Source organism: Homarus americanus, unplaced genomic scaffold, assembly GCF_018991925.1.
Source record: "Homarus americanus isolate GMGI-L3 unplaced genomic scaffold, GMGI_Hamer_2.0 scaffold39675, whole genome shotgun sequence".
Taxonomy (NCBI): domain Eukaryota; kingdom Metazoa; phylum Arthropoda; class Malacostraca; order Decapoda; family Nephropidae; genus Homarus; species Homarus americanus.
The window spans coordinates 18,904,201-18,931,564 of NW_024736071.1; the positions used below are offsets into that span (position 1 = coordinate 18,904,201).

At 38.2% G+C, this 27,364-nt stretch overlaps 2 protein-coding genes across 8 annotated transcripts in view; one reads left to right on the forward strand and one right to left on the reverse strand.

Moving 5' to 3' along the window:
- The first annotated feature begins 1,570 nt into the window (after positions 1 to 1,570).
- Positions 1,571 to 15,808, forward strand: LOC121871690 (meiotic recombination protein DMC1/LIM15 homolog). The gene is made up of 3 exons (XM_042374104.1): positions 1,571 to 1,792; positions 13,999 to 14,244; positions 15,251 to 15,808. The coding sequence occupies exons 1-3, from the start codon at positions 1,571 to 1,573 to the stop codon at positions 15,806 to 15,808; spliced, it is 1,026 nt and encodes a 341-aa protein (XP_042230038.1).
- Positions 15,809 to 17,920: 2,112 nt separating this feature from the next.
- The window catches only part of LOC121871877 (suppressor protein of bem1/bed5 double mutants-like), a 59,028-nt gene continuing 49,584 nt past the window's right edge, over positions 17,921 to 27,364 (reverse strand). For 6 of the 7 annotated variants that reach the window (XM_042374453.1, XM_042374456.1, XM_042374457.1 and 3 more), the window contains one exon: positions 21,237 to 22,076. In XM_042374453.1, the coding sequence (XP_042230387.1) occupies positions 21,954 to 22,076 (123 nt within the window). In that variant the 3' untranslated portion in view covers positions 21,237 to 21,953. Of the gene's footprint in view, positions 18,105 to 21,236; positions 22,077 to 27,364 lie in introns of those variants that run through there. The other variant, XM_042374454.1, reaches the window with a different exon arrangement.

The window sequence follows — 27,364 nt, forward strand, 5'->3', positions numbered from 1 at the left end:
ATCTGTCTCTCTTTCTACCTACACCAACCAGCCAGCAACACCTCCGCCTGCCTGGCGGTCCTCTCTCCCGCTGGCGAGCATGGCGACCCACAAGCTGTCCTTCTCTGAGCGTCCTCACCAACCAGCTCCCTCTACATCACGCTTGTAACCATGCTGCCTTCCCAGCACCAAGCTGCATTGTACATCCAATACAACATGTATACAGAGAGCACATTGTGAGTTTCCTTTCTCCATCTCATCCTGAGTGTGAACCAAACATCTGGAACCCCACAAGCCTGTGGGTCGCCACGCTCGCCGGCGGGAGAGAGGACCGCCAGGCAGGCGGAGGAGGAGCGAGGGCCGCCAGGCAGCGGCGGAGGTGGTGTTGCTGGCTGGTTGGTGTAGGTAGAAAAGAGCGATCATCACGAGGTCAGGTCTTAAATAGCGGGGGTTGGCGTGGCTTAGTAGTTGACCCCAGCTCCGTGGGCGGCACTGGTTGACCTAGACCACGAGGCATACACTGGGGAATTCGTGGGGTCGGCTACGCAGCGACAAACAGCGTTTGTAGGGGAGAAATCCACTACAAGCCCATACAAAGACAAACAGAGAATTTGACAACTGGCCACATACAGTACGCTACAGTGCGAGATCTCCTACGTGTACTTATGTATGTGAGCCTATCAAAGAGAAAATAGACAAGCATAGAGAGATTTGACAACTGGCCACATACAGTACGCTACAATGCCTACATAAGAACATAAGAAAATAAGGAGTCTGCAATAGGCCGGTTGGCCTGTGCATGGCCCTAGGGTGTTGTTCAAACCATTGTATTTGCAATTATCATCTTGTTTTACTTACAAAAGTCAATTAATATTTCTCCTCTCTCAATTCTATTACTCATCCCATGTGGTCCTACCTACTTCTGGTGGTAAATTCAATTTCCTAACTTTTGCATTAAAATCACCCATACAATCAGACATTCATTAAACTTACGGTGACTTTTGCTTTATTTATAAAATTCTTACATGCCATCACTTTATTATTTTAGTTTTAACTGACATTGAAAACGCCCAATGTTACATTTATTAGCTGTTGAAAGCAAGCAAATCTTTATCATTTTATAAACTCTTGCCAAATCGATCTAGATTCTAGAACATTAGGCGCTTCCTTCTCTGTTCTTTACAAATATGCTCTAATTCATTGTTGGAGGGTTCGTAATGGATTTAAAGCGAGTAAAGAGTGAAAAATGGCTGTTATCACAATTTGCATAAGCTGAACTTCCTTGCCAAACCTGTTTAATTACCTACATATTTGGGCGGGAAAATTTGACCAAGTATTGTTCATTGCCAAGTATTATAAGCTAATACAAAAACACGCGATTCTGATATTCAAATGCAACGTTTAGTTTTGTAATAATTTCCAATGCTAACTTATTATAACGTTAGAAAAAGGTTAGCAAAAATAAAATGTTTCTCATTTGAGTAAAATAGTCAGGGTAATACAGTAAGCCAAGAGGCCGTGGACTCGTGGTTCGCTTTCTGTACAACGTTGAATTATAAAGCAAATTTCCTCATAACGTTAACGCTTCATAATGGAAGATCAAGCGTTAGACGTGGAGGAGATTGCTGTAGAGGAAGACGTCAGCTTTTTCACTGATATTGATGAATTACAGTCCCATGGAATTAACGTAGCTGACATTAAGAAGTTAAAATCTGCAGGGATTTGTACTGTACGTGGCGTTCAAATGACAACTCGCCGCAAAATGTGTACCATTAAGGGTCTCTCTGAAGCTAAAGTAGATAAAATAAAGGAGGTAAGTATTAAAAAAATATACATAGTTCATGCCTAAATTATACACACTCCAGAAGATTTAAGGAATAGTCGTTCCTGCCAAGGTTCAGATAATTATAACCGAGGCATTATGGGTACCATAGATACATTGTACACATATCTTTAATTTTTAGTTTTTTGATGGCTATATAACAAGATGATATTTATTTTGAAATTTAAATGTAAGTTAACGCAGTTTAACTAAGATGTAGCGAAGTTTTAGGGTAATTATTTTATTTACTCACCGTTTATCAACTTACTAGCCGTTCGGGCTTCTTTTTTATAATTATAATTTTTAATAATAATAATAATGATTATCATTATTATTATCTAGCAAAATCGTCATACACGTTTACAATAGGTTTGATATGTAAAAACAACAAACAATTCCCAATGTATGCTGTACAATGCAACAGTTTAAGTAGAACATTACGACCAAGGTCACTGAGTCAGAGAGTTATATATCTTTATTTTTTAATGGACTAGTGTACAGTATTACTAATCTTGTTTCGCATTGTGAAGCGCAATAATATTATAACAACAACAATAACGATCGAGGAAAGTTATCGGATGCTTATTTCCAGTTGGGTCCTTTGTTTAGGCTTTTATATATATATATATATATATATATATATATATATATATATATATGCAGGTAAATCACTGTAGGTGCGCGTGATCTAGGTATATGCTGATAACCACAAGGAAAGAAGAATACACGAAGTTCCCAAGCGCTTTCGTGTAATTCACATCTTCAGGGGTGAGTACAGTGTGGGGTAAGAGATGTTTGGTTCACACTCAGGATGGGATGGAGAAAGGAAACTCACAATGTGCTCTCTTTATACATGTTGCATTGGATGTACAATGCAGTTTGGTGCTGGGAAGGCAGCATGGTTACAAGCGTGATGTAGAGAGAGCTGGTTGGTGAGGGTGCTCAGAGAAGAACCAGCTTGTGGGTCGCCATGCTCGCCGGCGGGAGAGAGGACCGCCAGGCAGACGGAGGAGGAGCGAGGGCCGCCAGGCAGCGGCGGAGGAGGTGTTGCTGGCTGCGGCTGTAGGTAGAAAAAGACAGGTCACCACGAGGTCAGGTCTTAAATAGCGGGGGGTAGGCGTGGCTTAGTAGTTGACCCCCGCTCCGTGATGTATGGCGGCGCTGGTTGACCTAGACCACGAGGCATACACTGGGGAATTGGTGGGGTTGGCTACTCAGCGACAAACAGCGTTTGTAGGGGAGAAATCCACTACAATAGACTGTACTCACCCCTGAAGATGTGAATTACACGAAAGCGCTTGGGAACTTGGTGTTTTATTTTTCCTTGTGGTAATCAGCATATACCTAGATCACGCGCACCTACTGTGATTTGCTTGCATATATATATACATACATATATATATATATATATATATATATATATATATATATATATATATATATATATATATATATATATATATATATATATATATATATATATATATATATATATATATATATATATATATATATATATATATATATATATATATATATATATATATATATATATATATATATATATATATATATATATATATATATATATATATATATATATATATATATATATATATATATATATATATAGGCGGGTGAGATCAAGTCTACAGAGGTCAAGTATAGGTAATGACCCTACTAATCTTCACAAAAGCACCGCAGCGGTGACAAGGAAGGTATAAAAAGTTTAATTGTTGGTGACTCACAGGTAAGGTACTTGGACAGAGCCTTTTGTGGTAAAAATAAAAATAGGATGAGGGTGTGTTTGCCAGGGGCTGGGGTGGGGGATATAGTTGACAGGATGGAAGACTTTCTACATGACCGCAAGCAATGTGTGGTGATTAATGGCACGAAATCGTCATCTGTACCTGTAACAAGTGGGGTACCGCAGGGTAGTGTATTGGGCCCGCTGTTGTTTGTTTGTTTCATAAATGATATGCCTGACGTTGTACACTCCTCCATACAAATGTTTGCCGATGACGCCAAGTTATTTCGGGAAATTAAGAACCAAGCGGACTGTGAAGAGCTGCAGAAGGACCTCTGTGGGCTCCAGGAATGGTCGAAGGAATGGCTGCTGAGATTCAATGTCACGAAGTGTAAGAGGATGCACCTGGGGCGTACCAACGGTAAGGAGGCGTACATATGTCCCAACGGGATGAAGAAAATGTACTAGTTGAGACTGTGTGTGAGAAGGACCTAGGTGTGTATGTTGACAATGAGCTGAAGTTCTCGGGCCATTGTGAGAAGAAGGTAAATCAGGCAAATAAATTATTGGGTCTTATAAGAAGGTCGTTCAGATATCTAGACGGTCCGTCCCTCGTGACGATCTTCAGGAGTGAAGTGCTTCCCCATCTGGAGTACTGTCACCCCATCTGGTCCCCGAGATATGCTAGGGACTGTCAGTTGGTTGAAAATGTTCAAAGGAGGGCCACCAAGCTGGTGCCTGCACTTCGGCATCTCAGCTACCCTGCGAGATTGGAGCGCCTGAACTTGCCTAGCTTATACTACAGACGGGCAAGGGGGGACCTAGTTGAGGTTTATAAGCATCTCAGGGGGCACTACTCAGTTGAGTGTCCTTACTTGGAGCTGGCGGACGCTCGCCCCACAAGGGGTCACAGCTCAAGATTGAAGAAGCCGCAAGTCCGGAAAACCGTGAGGGCAAACTTTTTCGGAGTGAGGGTTGTAAACTCTTGGAACAATCTACCAGAGAGTGTTGTGACGGCACCGAGTGTGAGCTCTTTCAAGAGAAGACTTGACCAACACTGGAGCGGGTTCAGGTACATTCAGGAGCCGGTGCATGCCCAGTATTTGCCAACAGTGCGTGACAGAGACGTGACCGATCGCCCGGGCGGCTAGCGAGCCGACCTTTTGGTGAAGAATATAAAGGAAAAGAGTCGTGACCGATCGCCCAAGCGGCTAACAAGCCGATCAGCGGCGAAGAGGATAAAAGTAATATCTTGTCTGGTAATGGGAACAAACCCATTATCTGCCTCAGTGCAGGAGGCAACGATATTGGCCGGTGTAGGAGTGAAGAGCTTCTTGATAAGTTCAAGACAGCTATAGATCGTATTAGGACTAAGGGAGGGATCCCTATCATATGTGGTGTCCTGCCTAGAAGGAGAGTTAGCAATAAATGGTTGTCAAGGGCAGTTGGTGTCAACGGCCGTCTTGACGGATATTGCAAGTCAATATCAATCCCATTCATTGACAACTGGGACAACTTCTACGGCAGAAGGGACCTTTATGCTAGGGATGGGGTGCACCTGTCTCGGGAGGGGGTGGCAACCCTGGCTGGGCCCCGAGAGGGGGCAGTTCAAAAGATATCGAAGTCTTTAAACTGCTAGGGGAACATGAGGGCACGGGGGTGGAGGAGACTGCAGTGGGAGCGGGTAAACAAAGTGAAAGATTACAGGGAAATAGTGTTAGGAATGAAGACAAAACTAAAGCAGACAGGGAGTTTAAACCTAAACGCGGTAAAGGGAGGACTCAGAACACGACTAACCTAAATGTCTACTACGCAAACAGTAGAAGTATGAGAAACAAAATGGATGATATTAGGGCCTTAGTATGTACCGAAAAAATCGACATAATAGCATTCACTGAAACATGGATCAACCTAGACTCACGTGAGTTACTGGTCGAATACCAAATTGTTCCATACCAATAGGCAGACCAGGAAAGGAGGCGGAGGAGCAATCTATGTCAGGGATAATCTGAAGTGTGAAATAAATAAGGAAATAAAAACTGAGCGGAATACAGAAACAATTTAAATAGAATTAATCGACGGTAGGGAAAAATTAATCACAGGAGTAATATATAGACCTCCCAATCTTGATAGAGTCAATGAGAGACTTATCTGGGATGAAATGCGCAGGGCTTCCATACACAACAAAGTCTGTATAGTACGGGTAACTCAGAATCAGAGGATTTTCTCGAAACGATCCAGGACTGTTTCCTAAGTCAACATATAACCGAACCCACCCGGGGTAGTAATATACTCGATTTAGTTCTGTCGAACAGAGAAAACCTCATTAGCAATGTCAAGGTAGGGAACGAACTTGCAAACAGCGATCACAAAGAAATTAGATTCCAGTTAGATTTTCAGGGCAGACGTAAGGAAAATTCCACTAAAGTACCAGATTTCAGAAGGGCAAACTTTGACAGTTTAAAGAGGCAGCTGAGAGAAGGGGTGTCGCGCTTGGGCGTGAACCTGACAGATGACACCAACCTGATAACGAGATCTGAGATAGCCGAGTTCCACGAAAATTTAAATAACGAGTTACTTAATGCACAAAGGCAGAACATGCCATACAAAAAACTCAGATCAGACAACAATGACCCTAAATGGATAAATAATTATTTAAAGAACATCAATGGCCAAAGGAAGGCTATAGGTAGAAGGATAAATCATGGCGAAATTTACCTCCAGGATTATTATAAGGTATTGGCGAGTAGGGTTAAAACCGAGATAAGGAAAGCCAAGAGGAATAATGAGGTAAGGATAGCAAGGGAGGCGAAGACAAACCCCAAAGAATTCTACCAAATGTATCAAACTAAAACACGAGAAAAGATTGGACCAATACAGTCAGATACCGGCGAGCTCACTGACAATGACGGAGAAATGAGCAATAATTTGAATAAATATTTTTCAACAGTTTTCACCGAGGCACCGACTCTATTCAGAGATAGTGAAGAAAACAAATTAAGCGAGATGTAGTAACTAGTAGCGATGTTAGTAAGCAAATAGATAAACTAAAGCCTAATAAGTCACCTGGTCCCAATGAGATATTTGCCAGAGTATTAAAGGAGTGTAAGGAAGAGCTTAGTATGCCCTTAGCAAAGTTGTTTAACATGTCCTTAAATACAGGTGTAGTACCTGAATCCTGGAGGATAGCGAATGTAATACCGATTTTCAAGAAGGGGGATACATCACTATCCTCTCACTACCGCCCAATCAGCCTAACATCAATATTAGGCAAATTACTTGAATCATTCATTTCAAACTCTATTAGAAACCACCTGGAGAAGCACAAGTTGATCAATGATTCCCAACATGGCTTCACAAGCGGGCGTTCATGTCTAACTAATCTATTAACATTCTTTTCATCAGTTTTTGAATCGGTGGACGAAGGGCACAATTATGATGTGGTATATCTCGACTTTAGCAAAGCCTTCGACAGTCCCCCCCCGAAAGACTAATTAGAAAGGTAGAAGCACATGGCATCAAAGGTAATATCCTTAAATGGATTAGGGCGTGGTTACAGGACAGGAAACAGCGAGTGAGCATAAACGGCACTAAGTCCCATTGGAGCAACGTCACTAGTGGAGTTACCCAGGGCTCAGTACTTGGACCATTATTATTTATTATATACATAAACGATTCACCTGAGGGCCAGTAATCTGCCCTCTGCCTCGGAACCAGCCTCCATCCCTGTATGCCGACCCATCTCTTCTACTAACGTAAGTGTTACACCCAACCTTTATTTTTCCTAACCTAAACTCTTCTATATTAATTGTGTGTGCATACCATCATAAAGTTAAGATAATATTTTTACTACAACATAATTGTGTGTCGTCAAAAAGTGGAATTTGGGGGTCGGGCCAGTCTCTATTGGAATTAATCCCATATGTTCTGTTGTTCACTTTACGCGGATTTCACTTTCTGCGGTACCCTGTGGGTTCAATTGACCGTGTAAATCGGGGTACTACTGTGTATATATATATATATATATATATATATATATATATATATATATATATATATATATATATATATATATATATATATATATATATATATATATATATATATATATATATATATATATATATACAGTGACCCCTCGTTTAACAAACGCCTCGGTTAATGAAATATCTGTTAACGAACTGCCTTCCATAAGGATCTTCAATTCGGTTAACGAACAAAAATTTGGTTAACGAATTTCTTACGAACCGACCTCAACATGTTTTCGCTTGCACTGGCCGGGCAACCAGCTTTAGTATCAGTCCGCCAATACATTAATCGGTTCTAAGGCTTAAATTCCTAACTATTTTAGTAAATATCAAGAAGTTTATACTATTCAATAATTTTAAAAGTTTAATATTAAATTTTTTAGTCATTTTAACAATTATTGAACATAATTGAAGGTAAGGTGACTAGTTTAAAGCGCAGCATCCAGCCTCTTAACACAGCAAACAGGCGTTAGTCTCTCTGTTTTCACTGGAGGTAACATCTTGCTTGAGACTCTCTTCAACTAAACGCTTTTTTCTGTGTTTCCAAACAAATTATTGGTCATTTTGAAATATATTTTACATATTGACAATATATAATGCAGTACAGTGTTGATTTAAAGAAAATAATCTTGAAATACACCAAGAGAACTAAAATTTTATGGGTGAAATAGTGCCATGGGGTGACTTCTCTTCCACCCCAATGCCTTCTCTTCTCCCTTCTCCTCCACCCCCATTGTAATTCCCATCATCATCATCATCATCCAGGAGCCTTCTACATACACACCTCAAAGTAAGTGAACTTTTCTACCATTTTTGTTGAATTTAGGAAATTTTCGGTGAGCTGGAACCAATTACCCAAAAACCCATTGAAACAATGGTTTCGGTTAACGAACTTTTCGGTTAACGAACGACCTTCTGGAACGGATTGAGTTCGTTAACCGAGGGGTCACTGTATATAAAACGGACTGTGAAGAGCTGCAGAAGGACCTCTGTGGGCTCCAAGAATGGTCGAAGAAATGGCTGCTGAGATTCAATGCCACGAAGTGTAAGAGGATGCACCTGGGGAATACCAACGGTAAGGAGGCACTATTTGAGACTGAATGTGAGAAGGACCTAGGTGTGTATGTTAACAATGAGCTGAAGTTTTCGGGCCATTGCGAGAAGAAGGTAAATCAGGCAAATAAATAATTGGGTCTTATAAGAAGGTCGTTCAGATATCTAGACGGTCCGTCCCTCGTAACGATCTTCAAGAGTGAAGTGCTTCCCCATCTGGAGTACTCTCACCCTGTCTGGTCCCCGAGATATGCTAGGGACTGTCAGTTGGTTGAAAATGTTCAAAGGAGGGCCACCAGACTGGTGCCTACCTTTCGGCACCTCAGCTACCCTGAGAGATTGGAGCGCCTGAACTTGCCTAGCTTATACTACAGATGGGCAAGGGGTGACCTAATAGAGGTGTATAAGCATCTCAAAGGGCACTACTCAGTCGAGTGTCCTTATTTGGAGCTGGCGGACGCTCACCCCACAAGGGGTCACAGCTCAAGATTGAAGAAGCCACAAGTCCAGAAAATTGTGTGGGCAAACTTTTTCGGAGTGAGAGTTGTGAACTCTTGGAACAATCTACCAGAAAGTGTTGTGACGGCACCGGGTGTGAGATCGATCAAGACAAGACTGGAGCGGGTTCAGGTATATTCAGGAGCCGGTGCATGCCCAGTACTTGCCAACAGTGCGTAACAGAGACTTGACCGATCGCCCAAGCGGCTAATGAGCCAATAAGTGGTGAAGAGGATAAAAAAAAAAAAAAGGATGCACCTGGGTCACACCAATAGTAAGGAAGAGTATCACATGTCTCAACAAGACGAAGAGACCGCATTACATGAGACCGAATGTGAAAAGGACCTAGGTGTGTATGTCGACAATGAACTCAAGATTGCGGGCCATTGTGAGAAGAAGGTGAATCAGGCAATGAAACTACTAGGTCTCATAAGAAAGTCGTTTAGATATCTGGATGGTCCGTCATTCATCACGATCTTCAAGAGTGAGGTGCTTCTCCGTCTGGAGTATTGTCACCCCGTCTGGTGACCAACCGGGCACAGGTCACTGACCCACATCGGGGACTGGTGGGCGAAAATTTAACAATAATAATGATTCATAAAAAATATTATTTATAAAAAAATAAAAATATAAACAATGAAATAATAATGATCATAATAATTACAATAATAATAATAATAATAGTAATAATAATAATAATAATAATAATAATAAAGACATACATATATGAAAAAAAAGATCAAGAGTGAGAAACAATATACAGGGTGCATGTATGTTGTGTTGTCAAAGTAAGACAAACAATTGAGACCCCGCAATTGTGTGTAAATGAGGCAGAAAGTCAGATCAGCAACCTGGGACTTGGACACAATTTTTGTGGTGCCATATAGCAGAAGGGTCTACCATTCGACAACACATTATGCTTCCAAAATCTCCCTGTTTGGTAGCTGCACTACCTACTATGCTGGAGACTGTCAATTGATTGAGAATATCCAAAGGAGTGCCTCCAGACTGGTGCCTGCAGCTCTACGGAACTTCAGTTACCCAGAGAGATTGGAGCGCCTACTACAATTACATATGGGCAAGGGGCGACCTAATCTAAGTACTGTATATAAACATCTCAGGGGGCACTTGCTCGGTCGAATGTACAATCAAAGACAAAAGTTGTGTCGCGGTTTTGTCCGCAGATTAAATATAACTCGTGAAACATTTTGAGAGCCCCCTCCGACAAGGCAGAGCGCACCAAAAGTTTAGCCCTTCGGCATATGTTTTCACCAAATTTCACGACATGACTTTTGTCTTTCATTGTACGTACTTGGAGCTGGTGGACGTCTGCCCCACAAGGGGTCACAGCTCAAGGTTGAAGAAGCCACAACTCCAGAAAATTGTGAGGGCAAATTTTTTTGGAGTGAGAATTGTAAACTCTTGGAACAATTTGCCAGAGAGCCCTTGTGACGGCACCGAGTGTGAGCTCATTCAGGGCCTGAATTGACCAACACTGGAGCAGGTTCCCATATATTCTGAAGCCAGTGCATGCCCAGCATCTGCCAACAGTACGTGTGAGACGTGACTGACCGCCCAAGTGGCAAACGAGCCGATCAGTGGCGAAGAGGATAAAAAGAAAAGCAAAGGTTGAGTTAGCATTATGCATATGCGGTACATGTCAATCGCTCCCTGTAGTGATTGAAAACACAACCGCATGGAAATGGATGAGGGAATCCCACACTGACATCACTATCCCTGTTTGCTCTCCTCCCCCAGCAAAATGCCTCAAGGAAAAAGTTTTCTGTCCAGGGGATTGAGAAGTTGATTTCACTCAGAATATATCCCTACCCATTTTTGTAATGTAATTACTTTTACTTTTATCCTCTTCACCACTGATCGGCTCGTTAGCCGCTTGGCGATCGGTCACGTCTCTGTCACGCACTGTTGGCAGGTACAGGGCATGCATCGGCTCCTGAATGTACCTGAACCTGCTCCAGTGTTAGTCAAGTCTGGTCTTGAAAGTAACTCACACTAGGTGCCGTCACAACACTTTCTGGCAGATTGTTCCAAGAGTTCACAACTCTCACTCCGAAAAAGTTTGCCCTCACAGTTTTCTGGACTTGCAGCTTCTTCAATCTTGAGCTGTGACCCCTTGTGGGGAGAGCGTCCGCCACCTCCGAGTAAGGTATATAATACATTTAGAAACCAAGCAAGTGTTATATCATAACTTAGCTCATTAAGCATCAGTCCCTATATATTTTAAGAGATCCATACAGTACATTTTTTATACAACTGTTCTAAAATGAAGGTCCATGGTCTCAATAAAATGTTCATTGGAATAAAAAAATTTTGTCACTTAATATTTATTTACGGTTCCTATTATTTCATATTTATAAGCATGACTTACCGTATACATATTGTAAGTTGCTGCCTTGGGCAAATGACTTCTTTGTTCCTGCAGTGTGTCACCAAATCCTCATCAACCAGGGAACGAACACGTGCGAATTGTTGTCTGTTCAGACGAAAATATTCTTTGAAAATTTCTTTATCCAAGCTTAGGTATTTTACCAAGGTACTGTATGCTCCATATTTGGTCAGATTCAGAAGCAATTAGAACCCACCATCTGTGTTTCCTTGTCCAGTTTTCTTTTGATTTACGCATAATCTTATACAAACCCAAGATGTTTATTAGCAAATCATCCTGTTCATATAAGGCTCATAGTTTTCCTGTCCTGGTCCAGCTAACAGAAAAACAGCTGCATCTAAATGGAAACGGGTGTCCATTTTTCTGGACAATTTACCGCAAATTCATACTGCAAATGCATATATATGGAATTCTAGCTTATAAATCATTATTATTTGGGTCAAAAAGAAAACTCAAAAGTGATAAATGAACCTATATCTCAACTGTAACCTCGGTGAAATATCTTGGGCTAACTCTTAGGTCTTGTTTATTTGGTTAATTAATCGTAGATAATTTAGTGAATAAAAGTAATGTCAAGATTCTTTTTTCTTCAATGAAAATGCTAAATGCCTCTGCTGATGCCTGTAGCACCCTTTTCTTGGCGATCATACAGGCTCTTGGACTTTTTCTGCGCTTTTCACGATACTCTGTCTTAATACAGATTTTAAATTCCAAGAGAAAATTTATTCAAAACATGATATGGTGAGATTCATTCTTGACATGAAAGCAAGAGCTCACATTGGTCACGGATAGAGTGAAGCAACTGCAGGCTGAATCACGCTTACAGGATTTTCAATGAACTAGGCCCAGAGTACCTAACAGCAAGCTTTGTAAGAAAAATAAACTAAGAATTAGAGCACTAGTAGTGGGTAGGAATCTATAGGTTGGTTTTTCGTTGAAATTTACTATGCGTGTAAAAGTTTAGCCCTTGTATTGGGGCGATTCCTAGGACAATTGGGGTCAGTTCTAGGGGTGGGGCCAAGGTGGCATTCCATTACAGGGGGGGAGCCAACCCCCTTTCCCCCATGGGGGGCAGATTTGCTATTTCTGTTTTTCATCATACAAGGCCGATTTTGGACTCAAACCACAAACCTCTTTCCCTCTGATAATATGACTTATTTAATATCAAGACCAACCTGCATGCCTGTCGCTCTCACCATTGAGAGCATGCCCCCATTTAAGGCCTGCATGGGACAGGGGTGCCCCTACAATATGGAATATCCTCTTCAAAGTTGCCATACATTGTATCCCGAATTTCAGCCCAAAATCAGCCTTCTACGATGAAAAATAACTGAAATATCAAATCTTCCCCTGTGGAGGAGAGGGGGGGTTGCTTCCCCAAATGGAATGCCAACTTGGCCCCACCCCTAGAGCTGACCCCAATGGTCCTAGGAATTGCCCCAATACAAGGGCCAATTTTTTACATGCATAGTAAATCTCAGTAGAGTATTCCCAACCACTACAGACTTCAGGGAGTAAACAATTTTATGGTTCCTGGTGCTTGCGTCAAGTGAATACACTTTCATATTTACAGTTCTAACGGATTGGAACAAGTTACCTGGCCACATTAAAATCAGTAATGGTATCAAACAATTCAAAGCTAAAACTACAAAAATACATAACAGATGAAGCTACAGCAAGAGAAGAGCGCAAGCTGCTGTATTATGAACCACAGAATGTTGTATTGTTGAAGTGATCCGTCAGCCGTAGTAGATAGTCCAAGCACAATGTAATGCTTGTTATATTTTTTATAGTACAACTTTCACAATTACTCCTGTAGAAATACTATTACTGATTAGAGACCAAACCTAAGCAGAGGATCCTACTGAAAATAAACATCTGCAGCTGTATGACAATTTCAATGAATAAATATTATTACTATACCTTAGTGTCCTTATTTCCACCATAAGCATCTCATATTTTCACAATAGACATTGAGGTATTAACACTGCCTGTCTCATTATTCGTAGTATCTGGCTAACAGAAAACCATCTGATGATCAAACATGGCTTACTAAAAAGCTTTTCTTATGTTATTTAGTGTTAGTGCACGGGGAAACCAGAGGCCGAGAATATTGTGATGTTTGGCAGGGTCACACTGGATAACCCCTTTTCCTGTGTGTCCGGGTTTCAACCCTCGACATATTGGCGAGAGTTGCACGCATTACCACTGCTCCACCAACTTCCCAGATTAAACTGGGACTTTTGGTATTGCCGTTCCGTTGTAGACGATGTTCTCTGTCTCGGGCATGCTTCATTATTGCTTGCATTACCTTAAACTTATTGACCATGTCCCCCATGTATTCTGTGATGAACGGTTGATGAAATCTTTCGCATTTTCAGACTATTGTTCTTATAATTATAACCTTCTTCCTGGAATAATCAGGTCCAGTTGAAGACTCCTAAAACAATGTCTCGTGTTTTAGGTTACGGCCAAATTGAGTGGTGGAGAGGGGTTTGTGACGGCTCTTGTGATGTGTGAACGTCGTCGTCACATATTTCGGGTGAGCACAGGTTCTGCGGAGTTGGACACTCTGTTGGGAGGCGGAATCGAGAGTATGGCCATCACAGAGGTGTTTGGAGAGTTTCGCACCGGCAAGACACAACTTTCCCACACCCTCTGTGTAACAGCTCAAATTCCAAACGACACCGGCACTTACACAGGAGGCAAGGCAAGTCACATGTATTTATTTAACTTCTGTAAAGTATTCATATTAATTTCCTCGAACTCCACTCTTTTAAAAAAAATTGTTTGTTTGATTTTTTGTTAATAATTTTGTAAGAATATGATTTTAGAATTAAATGAATGGGGGTTTGTTCTAAATCATGTTTCACACTTTGTCTTTATACTGTGGTTTCATGTCTAAAGGAAAGGTTTTAATTATTTTTTAGACCTTTTGTTCTTGCTTAAATCGATGATCGTTCTTACTAATTTAATGGCTAATTTATTGGTCGAAGAGGTGTTCTACCTTACTAGAGTTAAAGTGGGTACTCTCTCTCTCTCTCTCTATTTACTTATTTGTTTAATGTTTTATTTTATTTATTTTATTTATTTTATTTTTTTTAATACATACATACATACATACATACATACATATATATATATATATATATATATATATATATATATATATATATATATATATATATATATATATATATATATATATATATATATATATATATATATATATATATATATATATATATACCCCGACTTACGACTGCTTTCCAGTTAATGTTAGTCTCCATGTATAATTAGAAAATTATGGGGGCCCCATGTGCATTCAGCTGACTACATTAAAGGTAAGTGCTCAGTCACACTGTATCCATTCCTCATTATTTATTACTTTTACTGTACTGTATTTCATTGTAGATTTTTTATTTAAAAAAAAAATTAATTTTTTTTTTTATCTATGTCGGACTTACGACCATTCGGACTTACGACCTGGATTTGGGTCCCTAACCCCGTCGTAAGTCGGGGTCTAGCTGTATATGTATATATATATATATATATATATATATATATATATATATATATATATATATATATATATATATATATATATATATATATATATATATATATATATATATATATATATATATATATATATATATATATATATATATATATATATATATATACTGAATATATATTTATTAACTTTCTTTCAGGTAATCTTCATTGACACCGAAAATACTTTTCGTCCCGATCGTCTTCGAGCCATCGCAGACCGCTTTAACTTGGAACAGGAAGCAGTATTGGATAATGTGCTCTATACTCGGGCTTTCACTTCCGAGCATCAGCTTGAAATTCTCGACTATGTAGCTGCACAGTTCCACGAGGAGCCAGGCATCTTCAAGCTTCTCATTGTTGACTCAGTAATGTCACTATTTCGAGTGGACTTCAGTGGACGTGGTGAACTAGCTGACAGACAGCAGAGGTTAGCACAGTATCTGTCACGGCTCCAGAAAATAAGTGAGGAATATAATGTGTCCATTTTTATCACAAATCAGATGACTGCTGATCCAGGTGCCACAATGTCCTTTCAAGCTGACCCCAAGAAACCAATTGGTGGTCATATCTTAGCACATGCTTCCACTACCCGTGTGTCACTACGCAAAGGCAGAGGGGAAACACGTATTGCAAAAATTTATGATAGCCCCGAATTACCCGAAAACGAAGCCACATTTGCTATCACGGCAGGCGGAATAGCGGATGCAAAGGAATGAGGGATATATATATATATATATATATATATATATATATATATATATATATATATATATATATATATATATATATATATATATATATATATATATATATATATATATATATATATATATATATATATATATATATATATATATATATATATATATATATATATATATATATATATATATGAATACTTTACGTGGTTAATTAACTCACAGGGTACCAAAGTGAGAGAATTGAATGAAGACCGGCTGACCCCCAAACTCCACTTTTTCCGACACAATACCTATGTTCTAGTAAAAATAACATCTCAATTTTATGATGGTACATGCACACAATTAATACTTAAGAGAAATAGAGAAATACAGTCGCCAATTTAATGTCCATTCAAATAATGTACTCAACTCCCTCCCCCTCTTCTCACATTACACTCACTGGCTCTTCCCTCTCTGAGAAATTTTTGGGGGAAAACCACTAGATTTTAAGGTATAGTAATAAATAATACCTCAAACTAAAGTTAGGATAATATAATTGACATTGCTGGATTCCTTGTAAGACCAGGAATATTTTGAATATAAATGTCATATATTTTGCACAAAAGATAACATATTTGCTCTGAGTAAACAAAATACTTGCATTAGATCTAAAATTTGTATGTCTAATGCAAAATCTATGATGCTTATATTCAAAATGATCATCAAATTGTAAGAATTCCAACAATGTAAATTATATTCTGGCCGGATAATTTGTATGAATTTTATGAGCTAAATAAAAAAATTATACTTCACCCGCGTAAAGGGGTACACGCACCGCGGAATGTGAGCATCCCGGGTCCCTGTGTAAACGCGGAATGTGGGACCGCGTAAAGTGAGGGTTGACTGTATATATATTCTTGAAGTGGGATTGGGATATTTGACATTTACAAACTTGAATTAAGTTGAGGAAAGGGCACAAGATTTTCAATTTCTTAATTTATTTTATTTTCTAAAATAATTTGTGTATTTTTTGAGCATTACTCTTCATTTATCTGTCCCACCAACAAGAAAGTAGATGTATAAAAAGTAATTCCTTATTAGTTATTATATGTGGAAATTACGGTTTAGTGATACAGTACTGTATAGTGTAATGGGGTTTTGCCAGATATTTATCAAATGTACCTTGCTTTTTATTCTATTCGATATCAACTCCGTGAAAAGTTTAAATTGAATGTATAAATAAGAAAGAACATTCCGTTTTAAGACCCATTTCCACACATGAGTGGGTTAACCATGATTACCTGAAAGCATGGTTTTGGTGTCCTAGACTCCCAGTAGTCATCAGGTCAACCCACTTTTAAAGAAGAAACTGGACATTTTTTTTTTGAACTTCCAAATGCCCTCTTAGAAAATAAAATATATTTAGCCTTATTTCAATAACATCATGTAGTTAAGACATACAAGGTATATTGCCTGCATTCGAGAAGCAGGATCCTGAGATGAGGATATATAGTTTTAGAATCCAACAAAATGTGAATTCATGTTCAGAGAACAGAACATAAGGAACTAATGAGAGTTGGATAGCTTTGAAAAGACTTGATATTTGAAGTCAAGAAAAATGTGTAGGGATGGGTTAAAAATCACCTAATACTTATGATTTGAGACAATTACATGGGACAAATAAAAAAAAGAGCCTATAGATATTGACGAAATGAACGAAGTTAACAGACAAGAGTGTAAGTGTATCAGAGTACCTGAGGGATGGTGATCACAGTCCTGCACTCTAAATGTTTTCAGACTGTTTTTACCAATCCTCTAAGGTTTTGTATCTCTAAGGACTCCATTTTTAATTTCATTCATCCATCCCAGTCTCTGCCTTCCCCTGGCTCTCCTACCCTCAACTTTACCCAATTAAATTTCTGTTATTATTCCCTCATCCCTAATTATAGACCCTTTCAAATACAGCTTGAATGTGACCGAAAGATGTAGGCAGATACGATAATTTATTTTATTTCTATTTTCTAGTTAATTTTAATTTGGTTTAATAACTTCCCTCTACATACAGCTATCTTTAATGTAAATTTTTTTCAATAATATTTTCTGTAACCCTCTAAATTTTACGCACAAGGGAAATAAAGATTACATGCAGCACTTCGTTTCATTTATCACTACAGATACCTGTATAAACTCATATTATACACTAGTTTTCCCACCGAGAGAAAACATGTTTGTTGAGAGAGACTTGACCAGTGAATGATCTACCGGTATTCAACACTCTACAGATGTGTCCTGACTGGTGTATGTGAAAGGTATGCTGCCCAGTAGCTGGCCACTGAAAATGAAAGTGCATGCTATTAGCCTGACGGACTGTTAGGAGATAGTATGGTTGGCACTACATGTCTGTGTTCATTTCCCCAACTGTGAACCTAGGCACCCGTTCACAGATGGTTCGATTGGGGGTGCCCCAGCCTGGGGCAGGAGAGAGCAATGTATCCACTTGGCCACCGCTGACCAGTAATATTAATGAAAAACGTTCTCCCGGCTTGGTTGTGCAGCACTTAACATTTCTTTCATGAAGCTTAACTATATGTTTAGTCACCACATTATGATGATAATTTTTTTATGAATTATAAATTCAGTCAACAGGTAAGAAGTATTTAAAAAAGAAAACAATTGATGATATCGCTGATCAGGAGCAGTGAATCGATTATACAGTTCACATGTGGGGTATTGATATCAATACAGTAGATTGCTTGGAGCAGCAAATGATTTTAACAACAATTTCTTGGTAACTGTATCTGTATTAACTAATCAATATCCAAAGTTTTATATAAGTGAAATATATGATTTTAAATCTAGTGAATTACTGAACATGAATTTTTTGCAATGATCTATATAACTAAGGTTTAATTATAAAAACAGTAATTACAACAAAATAAGTGATGGAGCGAGGCACACTGACAGGCACTAATTTAGTAAAATTAAATGTACAGTACAGTTGTCTCTAATGACTGATGTGTTTTGTAAGTTATAACACCACCAGAAAACAGATAGGAGTCAATGACGTTCTACTTGGTAATCGTCTGTACAGTATATTAAAACTATAACCATGCAGGAAATGCGCACATTCACAGGAGTGTGTGTGTGGCGGGGGACTGCTTATTTAGCATCCTTGGTCTGGTTACTATAGCGAGGGTAGTTTTGCCCATTCTACAAGTTTTAGTATGATGTAAACAAACAGTGGTGCCGCATCTCACAAAACACGCCAGCCACTGTACCCGTTTTAAATGGAATTAACTATACAGTACATAACCTGGTCTAACTTTGTCAAATGTGCAATGAAAGACAAAATTCGTGTCGTGAAATTTAGTGAAAACATATGCCGAAGGGCTAAACTTTTGGTGCGCTCTGCCTTGTGGTAGGGGGCTCTCATAATGTTTCACGAGTTATATTTAATCTTCGGACAAAACCACGACACGACTTTTGTCTTTGATTGTACACGTCTGGAATTGGCTCCACTAGAAATCAGGGTCAAAATAAAGAAGCTATCGGTACAAAAAACTGTCAATAGCTAATTTCTTTCAAATAAAGAGCTGTGAATTTTATGAACAATCTGCCAGTGAATCTGTGAGAACACCAGATGTAAACTTCTTAATTCCAGGCTTGACCAACACTGGTAATACATATTCAGATACATTCAAAAGCCTTTGCATCCCCAGTACTTGCCAACAGTGCATAACATAGAACTTGACTGACCGCCCAACCAGCAAGTGGTGAAAAGGATAAGTAAATAATGTAACGTGCATAAAACATAACGAGTTGTTGTACAGTAGGTGACTATAGTGATTATCTATCATTAATATTTATTGTTTGTATTAATTTTGATTCATCCTTTCATTATTTATTAGCTTATTAGTCATTCAGGTGGTTGGTCTGTCCTTTTTTCTTATCCTTCGTTTGGTGCCAACTTCTCTTAATGTCAAGTTTTTCAAGAACGTAACCCCCATCATTAAATGAGGGATACCTTTCATTTGTTATACTGTATTTAGGAGTAGTTACTTTATTCTCTCACATCCCTTTTATTCCTGCAATATAGTGATCCCTCGGTTAACGAAATTTCGGTTAACAAATTACCTTCCATAAGAATCTTCAACTCGATTAATGAACAAAAATTCGGTTAATGAAATCGTGTCAACATGTTTTCGCCTGCTCACCAGCTGGAATGTTAGTCCGCCAATACAGTAATCGGTTTTAGGGCTTAAATTCGTTACCATTTGAGTAAATATCAAGAAGGTTGTACTATTCAATAATTTTCCAAGTCTTATATTAAATTTTTTAGTCATTTTAACAATTATTTAACATAACTGAAGTACAGGGAACTAGCTTTTAGCGAGCCAAACAGCCAGTTGACTCACCCAGAATGGAGTCAATTTGTGTCTGCTCAGTGGAGGTAGCATCTTGCTTGAGACTCTCTTGAACATAAACTATTTTTACAGTACAATTATTGGTCATTCTGAAATTTATTTTACACATTGACAATATATAGTGCAGTGTAGTGTTGATTTAAAGAAAATAATCTTGAATTACACCAAGTGAACTTAAAATTTTATGGGTGAAATGGCGGGATGAAGCATGGGGTGACTTCTCTTCCACCCCCACTGCCTTCTCTTCTCCTCCACCCCCACTTCTAATTCCCATCATCATCAACCAGGAGCCTTCTACATGCACACCTCAAAGTAAGTGTACTTTACTGCATTTATTTTTAGTTTGTATGTAATTTTCGGTGAGCTGGAACCAATTACCCAAAATCCCATTGAAACAATGGTTTCGGTTAACGAACGACCTTCTGGAACAAATTGTGTTCGTTAACCGAGGGACCACTGTATATCCCCTCTATCGTTCTTACTGCTATTTTCCGTAATCTATTTTTTTTTCTATTTTCTTCCCTGCTTTTTCTTTCTCTCTGAATTTTTTTGATAACTTTTCCCTCATCTTTCAGTTGCAATATTTTCTGTATTCTCTCATGTTTTGTTTTTTACTTCTGATCCCCATTTATTTCTCTCTTCTCCCATCACTCTTTTTACTTTTATCCTCTTCACCACTGATCGGCTCGTTAGCCGCTTGGGCGATCGGTCACGTCTCTGTCACGCACTGTTGGCAAGTACTGGGCATGCACCAGCTGCTGAATGTACCTGAACCCACTCCAGTGTTGGTCAAGTCTTGTCATGAAAGAGCTCACACTCGGTGCCATCACAACACTTTCTTCTCTATAATCAGCACTGTCAATTTGTTATCGTGAACTTTCTATTCACATATAATCTTGTTTTTATCAGGTAATGGACAGACCCTCCGTGTATATAAATACCTTAACAAGTAATTTTTTAATGTAACTTTCTTAAGTATTCTAGCTCAATCAAGCTTTTCTGAAATGTACTAAGGATTTTAGTATAAGAAAATTAAAATATTTAATATAACTCATTTTAATCAGTGAAAAATGTCTCAATTTCAAATGAAAGCTCACTGACTTGATAAAATAATTCCTGTATACAGTAACTTGGTTTACCCTAACAAGAACTTAAACATATCTTAGAAACAAAGATTTGGTAGTTTACCATTAATTTGACAGTACAGTAATCTTTACAGTTAATGACTTTATCATCACATAACAGCCATAAATATATATTTTTTAACTGTGTGTGGTTATCTACAACTTCCACATATGGCAGCCCTTGTGCCATTTTCAACAGTTTATAGTGTGGCAATCCCCAGGAAAGCAGAGTTAGGTTAACCCATGAACCTAGCCTGGCTTTGGGATTGAAGCCCTGTACTATGGATTGGAAAACCAGAGCACTATCAACTGTGCCATTGAGTCACCCAAACCAAAGAATAAGGATAAGGAAAAAATACTGCCTCCACATCACAATAAAAATAATGATACTATCAAATAAAAATATATTCTATATAAACCAGACAACAAGAATACTATCAAATAAAATACACTCCATATTAAACTGATCACAGGGATACTGTCAAAATAAAAAAGACTATCATGTTTTATAAAGTGAAAAAATTAATGAAATGGCTGTTGGTACTTGCAAAGATTAAGCACAAAATAATGAATATCACAGAGGTTGAAAAAATAACCAACCTTAGTTCAAAATATACAGTAAATGGTGTTCAACTATGTTTGATGAACTGCAGAAGAAAATTGTTCATATTGTTGGATAATGCTTGGGGAAACTGTCCGTGGAGTTGTCTGGATTGCCATCAGAAAGTCTCTTGGTTCTACATTACGAGCAACAATCTGAAAAAGTGCATAATTTTATTTTTAAATACGTACTTAAGAGTACTGTATTGTAGTAGGTTAAGACATGATTTAAGAAGGTTTCTGAAGGTAAATTTTTTTGATTGAGTCTACTCCAGTCATTATTATAGGTCTATCAGACATTGATAAAATTTGTAAAACAAACAACCTTTTTTTCTGATCACTCTTGCCATATAAAACAACAAAAACATTTTTATTCCCTACTTACTGATCACTCATCATATAAATAAACACCAATACAGTAGTACTGTACAGGATTTTAATTAAAAGCATGTGCCATATGTTAATTACCTCAATATTTATAAATTTTACCCACACAGTCCCTCAAGAACAAACGTAATACTCAATCAAAAGCAAAATTACCACTTCATTCATAAGCAGACACTGGGTAATCGTAATCGATTAGTTTTTCATGTAATCGTAATTGATTACATTTATATTTTGGGCAAAGTAATCATAATTACAATTATGTTTATATTGTAATTGCAACCATAATTACATTTATGTTTACAAATCATCTTGGTCATTCGGTTTCCTGTAACTCTGCGCTTATTTGTCTGTAGACTATGTTATACTGCATTATATGTGTTTTCAAGGATATTCATAATGGCTGTATATATCCAGCTCTATGCAGTGTGTAATAATATAACAAATAATACGCTAGTCTTGGTCATTGAGCAATTTTTTTTTTTTTGGACATGTACCGGACATGTCAACCAATGAGCTACCTTCTTCCTCCATGCCTCTGTGGCAAGAAGATGCCAGACACCAACATTAAAGAATAAATTTTTTAAGGGTATTGTAATTTGTAATTACAATGATATGGTACTTCTTACTTTTGAATCACAAGATGTTATGTAACTTAGACTTAACCTTGTAAGCTAATAGTATATAGCAGTGTTAGACATTCGGTAGGCTCGGGACCAGCCACACTAACTGTGTCACTGTGAACCTGTGACAGTTAACAGGCTGTAAGACAGTGAGAGTGTGAAGGTTGAAGAATAGAGGTTGAGCCTGGTTAATCCAGCTACCATTTTCAATAAGGTATCAGTAAAATCTGCTGTGTTTGAGCACTTTGACATGCCAGATTCCACCGAAGGCAACTTTATACTTTAACCCAGGTGCAAATACTGTAGTGCTCACTGATATTATCAGCTTGAGGCAAAACTAATTCCAACCTTCTCACTCAAAGGTAAATATGATACAGTACATTATTGTGTACAAACTACAATACTGTACCAGTAAATCCTTGTTTATGTGTATAATGCTAAACTTGAACCTAAACCTGTACTGTTAATTATATATCCACGCTTTGAGGGAGGGTGAGAAAGAGAGAGAGAAATAGAATATGGGAATCAGAGAGAATGAGATAATTAGAAAAGGAGATACAGTGACCCTCGAAGATCCGGACTGAAACGGGAGACCACCTGTCTGAAAAAGATGATTGTCCGTATCTTCCGGCGATTCTACGAAATACAGTACAGTGATCCCTCGGTTAATGAATTACCATCCATAAGAATCTTCAATTCAGTTAACAAAAAAAAAATTTGGTAAATGAAATTCTTACGAAATCATGTCAACATATTTTTGCTTGCTCACCAGCTGGAATATTAGTCCGCCAATACAGTACAGTAATTGGTTCTAGGGCTTAAATTCGTTCCCATTTGAGTAAATATCAAGAAGGTTGTACTTGACTCACCCACAATGACGTCAGTGTGTATCTCTGGTTAGTGGAGGTAACATCTTGCTTGTGGCTCTCTTGAACATAAACTATTTTTACATTTTTACAGTACAATTATTGGTCATTCTGAAATTTATTTTACATATTGACAATATATAGTGCAGTGTGGTGTTGATTTAAAGAAAATAATATTGAATTACACCTAGTGAACTTAAAATTTTATGGGTGAAATGACAGCATGAAGCATGGGGTGATTTCTCTTCCACCCCCACTTCCTTCTCTTCTCCCTTCTCCTCCACCCCCACTTCTAATTCCCATCATCATCAACCAGGAGCCTTCTACATACATACCTCAAAGTAAGTGTACTTTACTGCATTTATTTTTACTTTGTATGTATTTTTCGGTGAGCTGGAACCAATTACCCAAAACCCCATTGAAACAATAGTTTCAGTTAACGAACGACTTTCTGCAATGAATTGTGTTCGTTAACCGACAGTATATAAAAACGATAAATAATGATACATAAAAAATACAGTACCGTATTTGATGGCATATAAGAAAAAACTTGTGTGTATTTATCTCTTGTAGCCATATTTTTCTTAAAATAATATATATACTGTAGTAGGTGCTCCTATACTTATGAACGAGTTACATTCCGGAGACTTGTTTGCAAGTTCGACTTTCCTCTTGTAGATATCAAACATATTGTAAAAACTGAAAAGATTATGGATATTTAGTACAGCTATACCCTTTAATACAGCCTTAAAACCTGGCTCACTCTTTTCCTCTTAGGCAATGTTTGTTCTATCTGGAATTTTCTTCAAAATAATCCAGTTTCATCCACATTAAACACTGTTCTGGCAGGTAACCCCCTTCAGTGATGATGTTTATATCTCTGAAAGTTTGTAAGTTGAACGTTCTTAAGTAGAGGAGCACCTGTACCAGGAAATGCGAGGAATAATTAAAAAAGAAAAAACAATAAATAAGTTACAACAAAAAAATACTGTATTGCCAAATCAGTAAATAAAATCCAAATGAAAGTTTAATGCAGTCGCCATTTACATACATTCCCCGCTTCATCATAGCAATGGATGGGACGCTGGTTCCCTAGCAACACTACCCATCCCCTACACTCTGTGCTCTCCTCCCGCTCCCTCATTGAGCCAGCTAACTCATGTGTAAAGAAATGTATATTCACTTTACGTGTTTGACCTCAGGACAATTTTCTTTTACTTTATTTACAACATATATGTAGGATGGTGTGTGCATGTAACTGAGTAAAAATGAATGAAGAAAGTTACGTACATCTACCCGAAAATATGAGTTGAAAAACAACCATAACACCTGACAGCTTGGTCCAGTAGCCTGGTGGTTACAGTGATGAGTCTAACCTGGCTACAATGCCATGATTAATCACTATTATATCAGTAAACACTAATAATAACAGTAAATTCAGCAAAATATGGCAGGGAGGAGTGACAAGTTACAAAAGCAGCCGACATGCAAACTAGCAAATGCAGTCACTCACTCCCCTTACTGCTCCTGTTGTCAGGCATACACATGGGAGAAATGCATATCCTGTAGTCTAATTTGTGATGATGATGGGCACAGTGATAAACAAATTATATAAACCATGCATTTACCTACAATAACATACAATAATAAGAAACATTGCATCATTACTAGAGCAATTAAAATAATATTCCCACAAACAACAATTGACAACTCTGTTTAAGTTTCCCGCCTCGAGCACCTGTGTCCCGTGCACTGACATCTTAGCTACATGGGCCTAAAATGATCTTTGTTCTGTTTTGGGAATGCTTTTTCGCCCCCGGAACCGCCAAATTTTATCTGAATCTTCTGAAATCCAGACTTACTGGGGTTCAAATCTTCGAAGGTTCATTGTAATTGAGAGAGAGAGAGAGAGAGAGGTCAAAATTTGCAAAGACTGACTAAGTGCAATAATTTTTTGCAGATAGACCATATACTAGACAAAAACTTGAGCAACATTTGTAAAATGTTAGGGTCTGTATTTTAAAACATCAGCCAACTGCTTCATTTTCCAAGATGAGGGTCATTCATTTTATTTCAAATTTATGTATAATACAAGTATGCAACTGTGTACAGTATAGTCTTCATTTACGCGGTCAATTGAACCCGTGGAGGTCTGTGTAAAACGAGAAACGCGTAAACAAAATAACAGAGCACTTGGGATTAACTGAAATAGAGACTGGGCCGACCCCCAAACTACACTTTTTCCGACACAATATGTACGTTGTAGTAAAAATAACATCTTAATTTTATGATGGTATGCACACACAATTAATATTTAAGAGCAATATCAATAATATTAGGTTTTTTAACACTTACGTTAGTAGAAAAGATGACTGGGCACACGGGGATGGGGGGTTGGTTCCGAGGCAGAGGGCAGATTATTGGCCCTCACCTGTATCACCTGTATCAATTGTATCACTATCCACCACAGAGGCTAGCAGGGCCTCCTTGTCAAACCCCTCAAAGTCCATATCCTCACTATCACTGACTTGAACCACCTGTGGTGGGTGGCAGGTGAAGAACTCGGTAATGTTTTGTTGACAGGGCGACCTTGTGCGCACCCTGCCTGCGCCGCTTCCCGCGTAAATGATGGAATGAACCGTGTAAATAAAAATTGTCAGTCTGGCAAGGTGCCGCGTAAATGACCAAACGTGTAAACCAAATCCGCGTAAATTGAGACTATACTGTACAGTATTTCAGGTTGACATAATAAAATTAATATCTATACCCCTAGTATATTCTTATTTTTCATATACAGTACCATACACTGATGTAAGTAAACATTATTGTAATCATGATTATACCTTATGTAACTGTAATTGATTACACTTACATTTTTTGTAACTGTAATCGTAATTGTAATCATTAAAATATCATGCAATTGTAATCGATTACATAATCACCCCATGTCTGTTCATAATTTTTTTTTACGGGAGTTGATCACTACAGAGTAAATTTTTCTAAAACATTACATTAAAATCAACTAAATGTTATTATACCATCTTTGAATATTTCAGGAACAAATTTTTTTTCGGTCACAATTTCCAACCCCCTCACTGGCAAATAAGAGCATGAGTGATATCCCCCATTCCTCCCATTCAGACCACACAGTGTAGTGACTGAATGTTGCCATCTCTGTCTACTCCCTGACATTATTTTCATAAAGCTCAGGACTTAAGAGATGTATTACATGAAATATACTAATAATATTACCATCAAAGAGATCCCGATAGGACTGAATGGATTTTTTGGTCAGAGTGAGGATAACCGATTACCCATTGATCCTTTAACCTTTGAATGAGTAGTGTTGCATGTAGGTGTTTTATTCTGGCTAACACCAGACAATTTTATTCAGCTGAGAGAAACCTTTACCACTCAATAGGCTAATTAATGCTTCCTGTCAGGCATGGTGTGATGGGAGGGGTCTATAAAAACTCTAAAGGCAACAAAGTGGCATGCTTATGTTTGAGTTGTAAAGGAGAAAAATTATTATACAAAACACAGTCACAAATGAAAGAGGGGAATTGTTGAT

What these genes read in the sequence shown, in the direction of transcription:
- LOC121871690 (XM_042374104.1), top strand. Translation starts at nt 1,571, where the DNA reads ATGGAAGATCAAGCGTTAGACGTGGAGGAGATTGCTGTAGAGGAAGAC. An exon ending in AAGTAGATAAAATAAAGGAG is followed by an intron (nt 1,793 to 13,998) that starts GTAAGTATTAAA and finishes CTCGTGTTTTAG; the next exon opens with GTTACGGCCAAATTGAGTGG. An exon ending in GCACTTACACAGGAGGCAAG is followed by an intron (nt 14,245 to 15,250) that starts GCAAGTCACATG and finishes ACTTTCTTTCAG; the next exon opens with GTAATCTTCATTGACACCGA.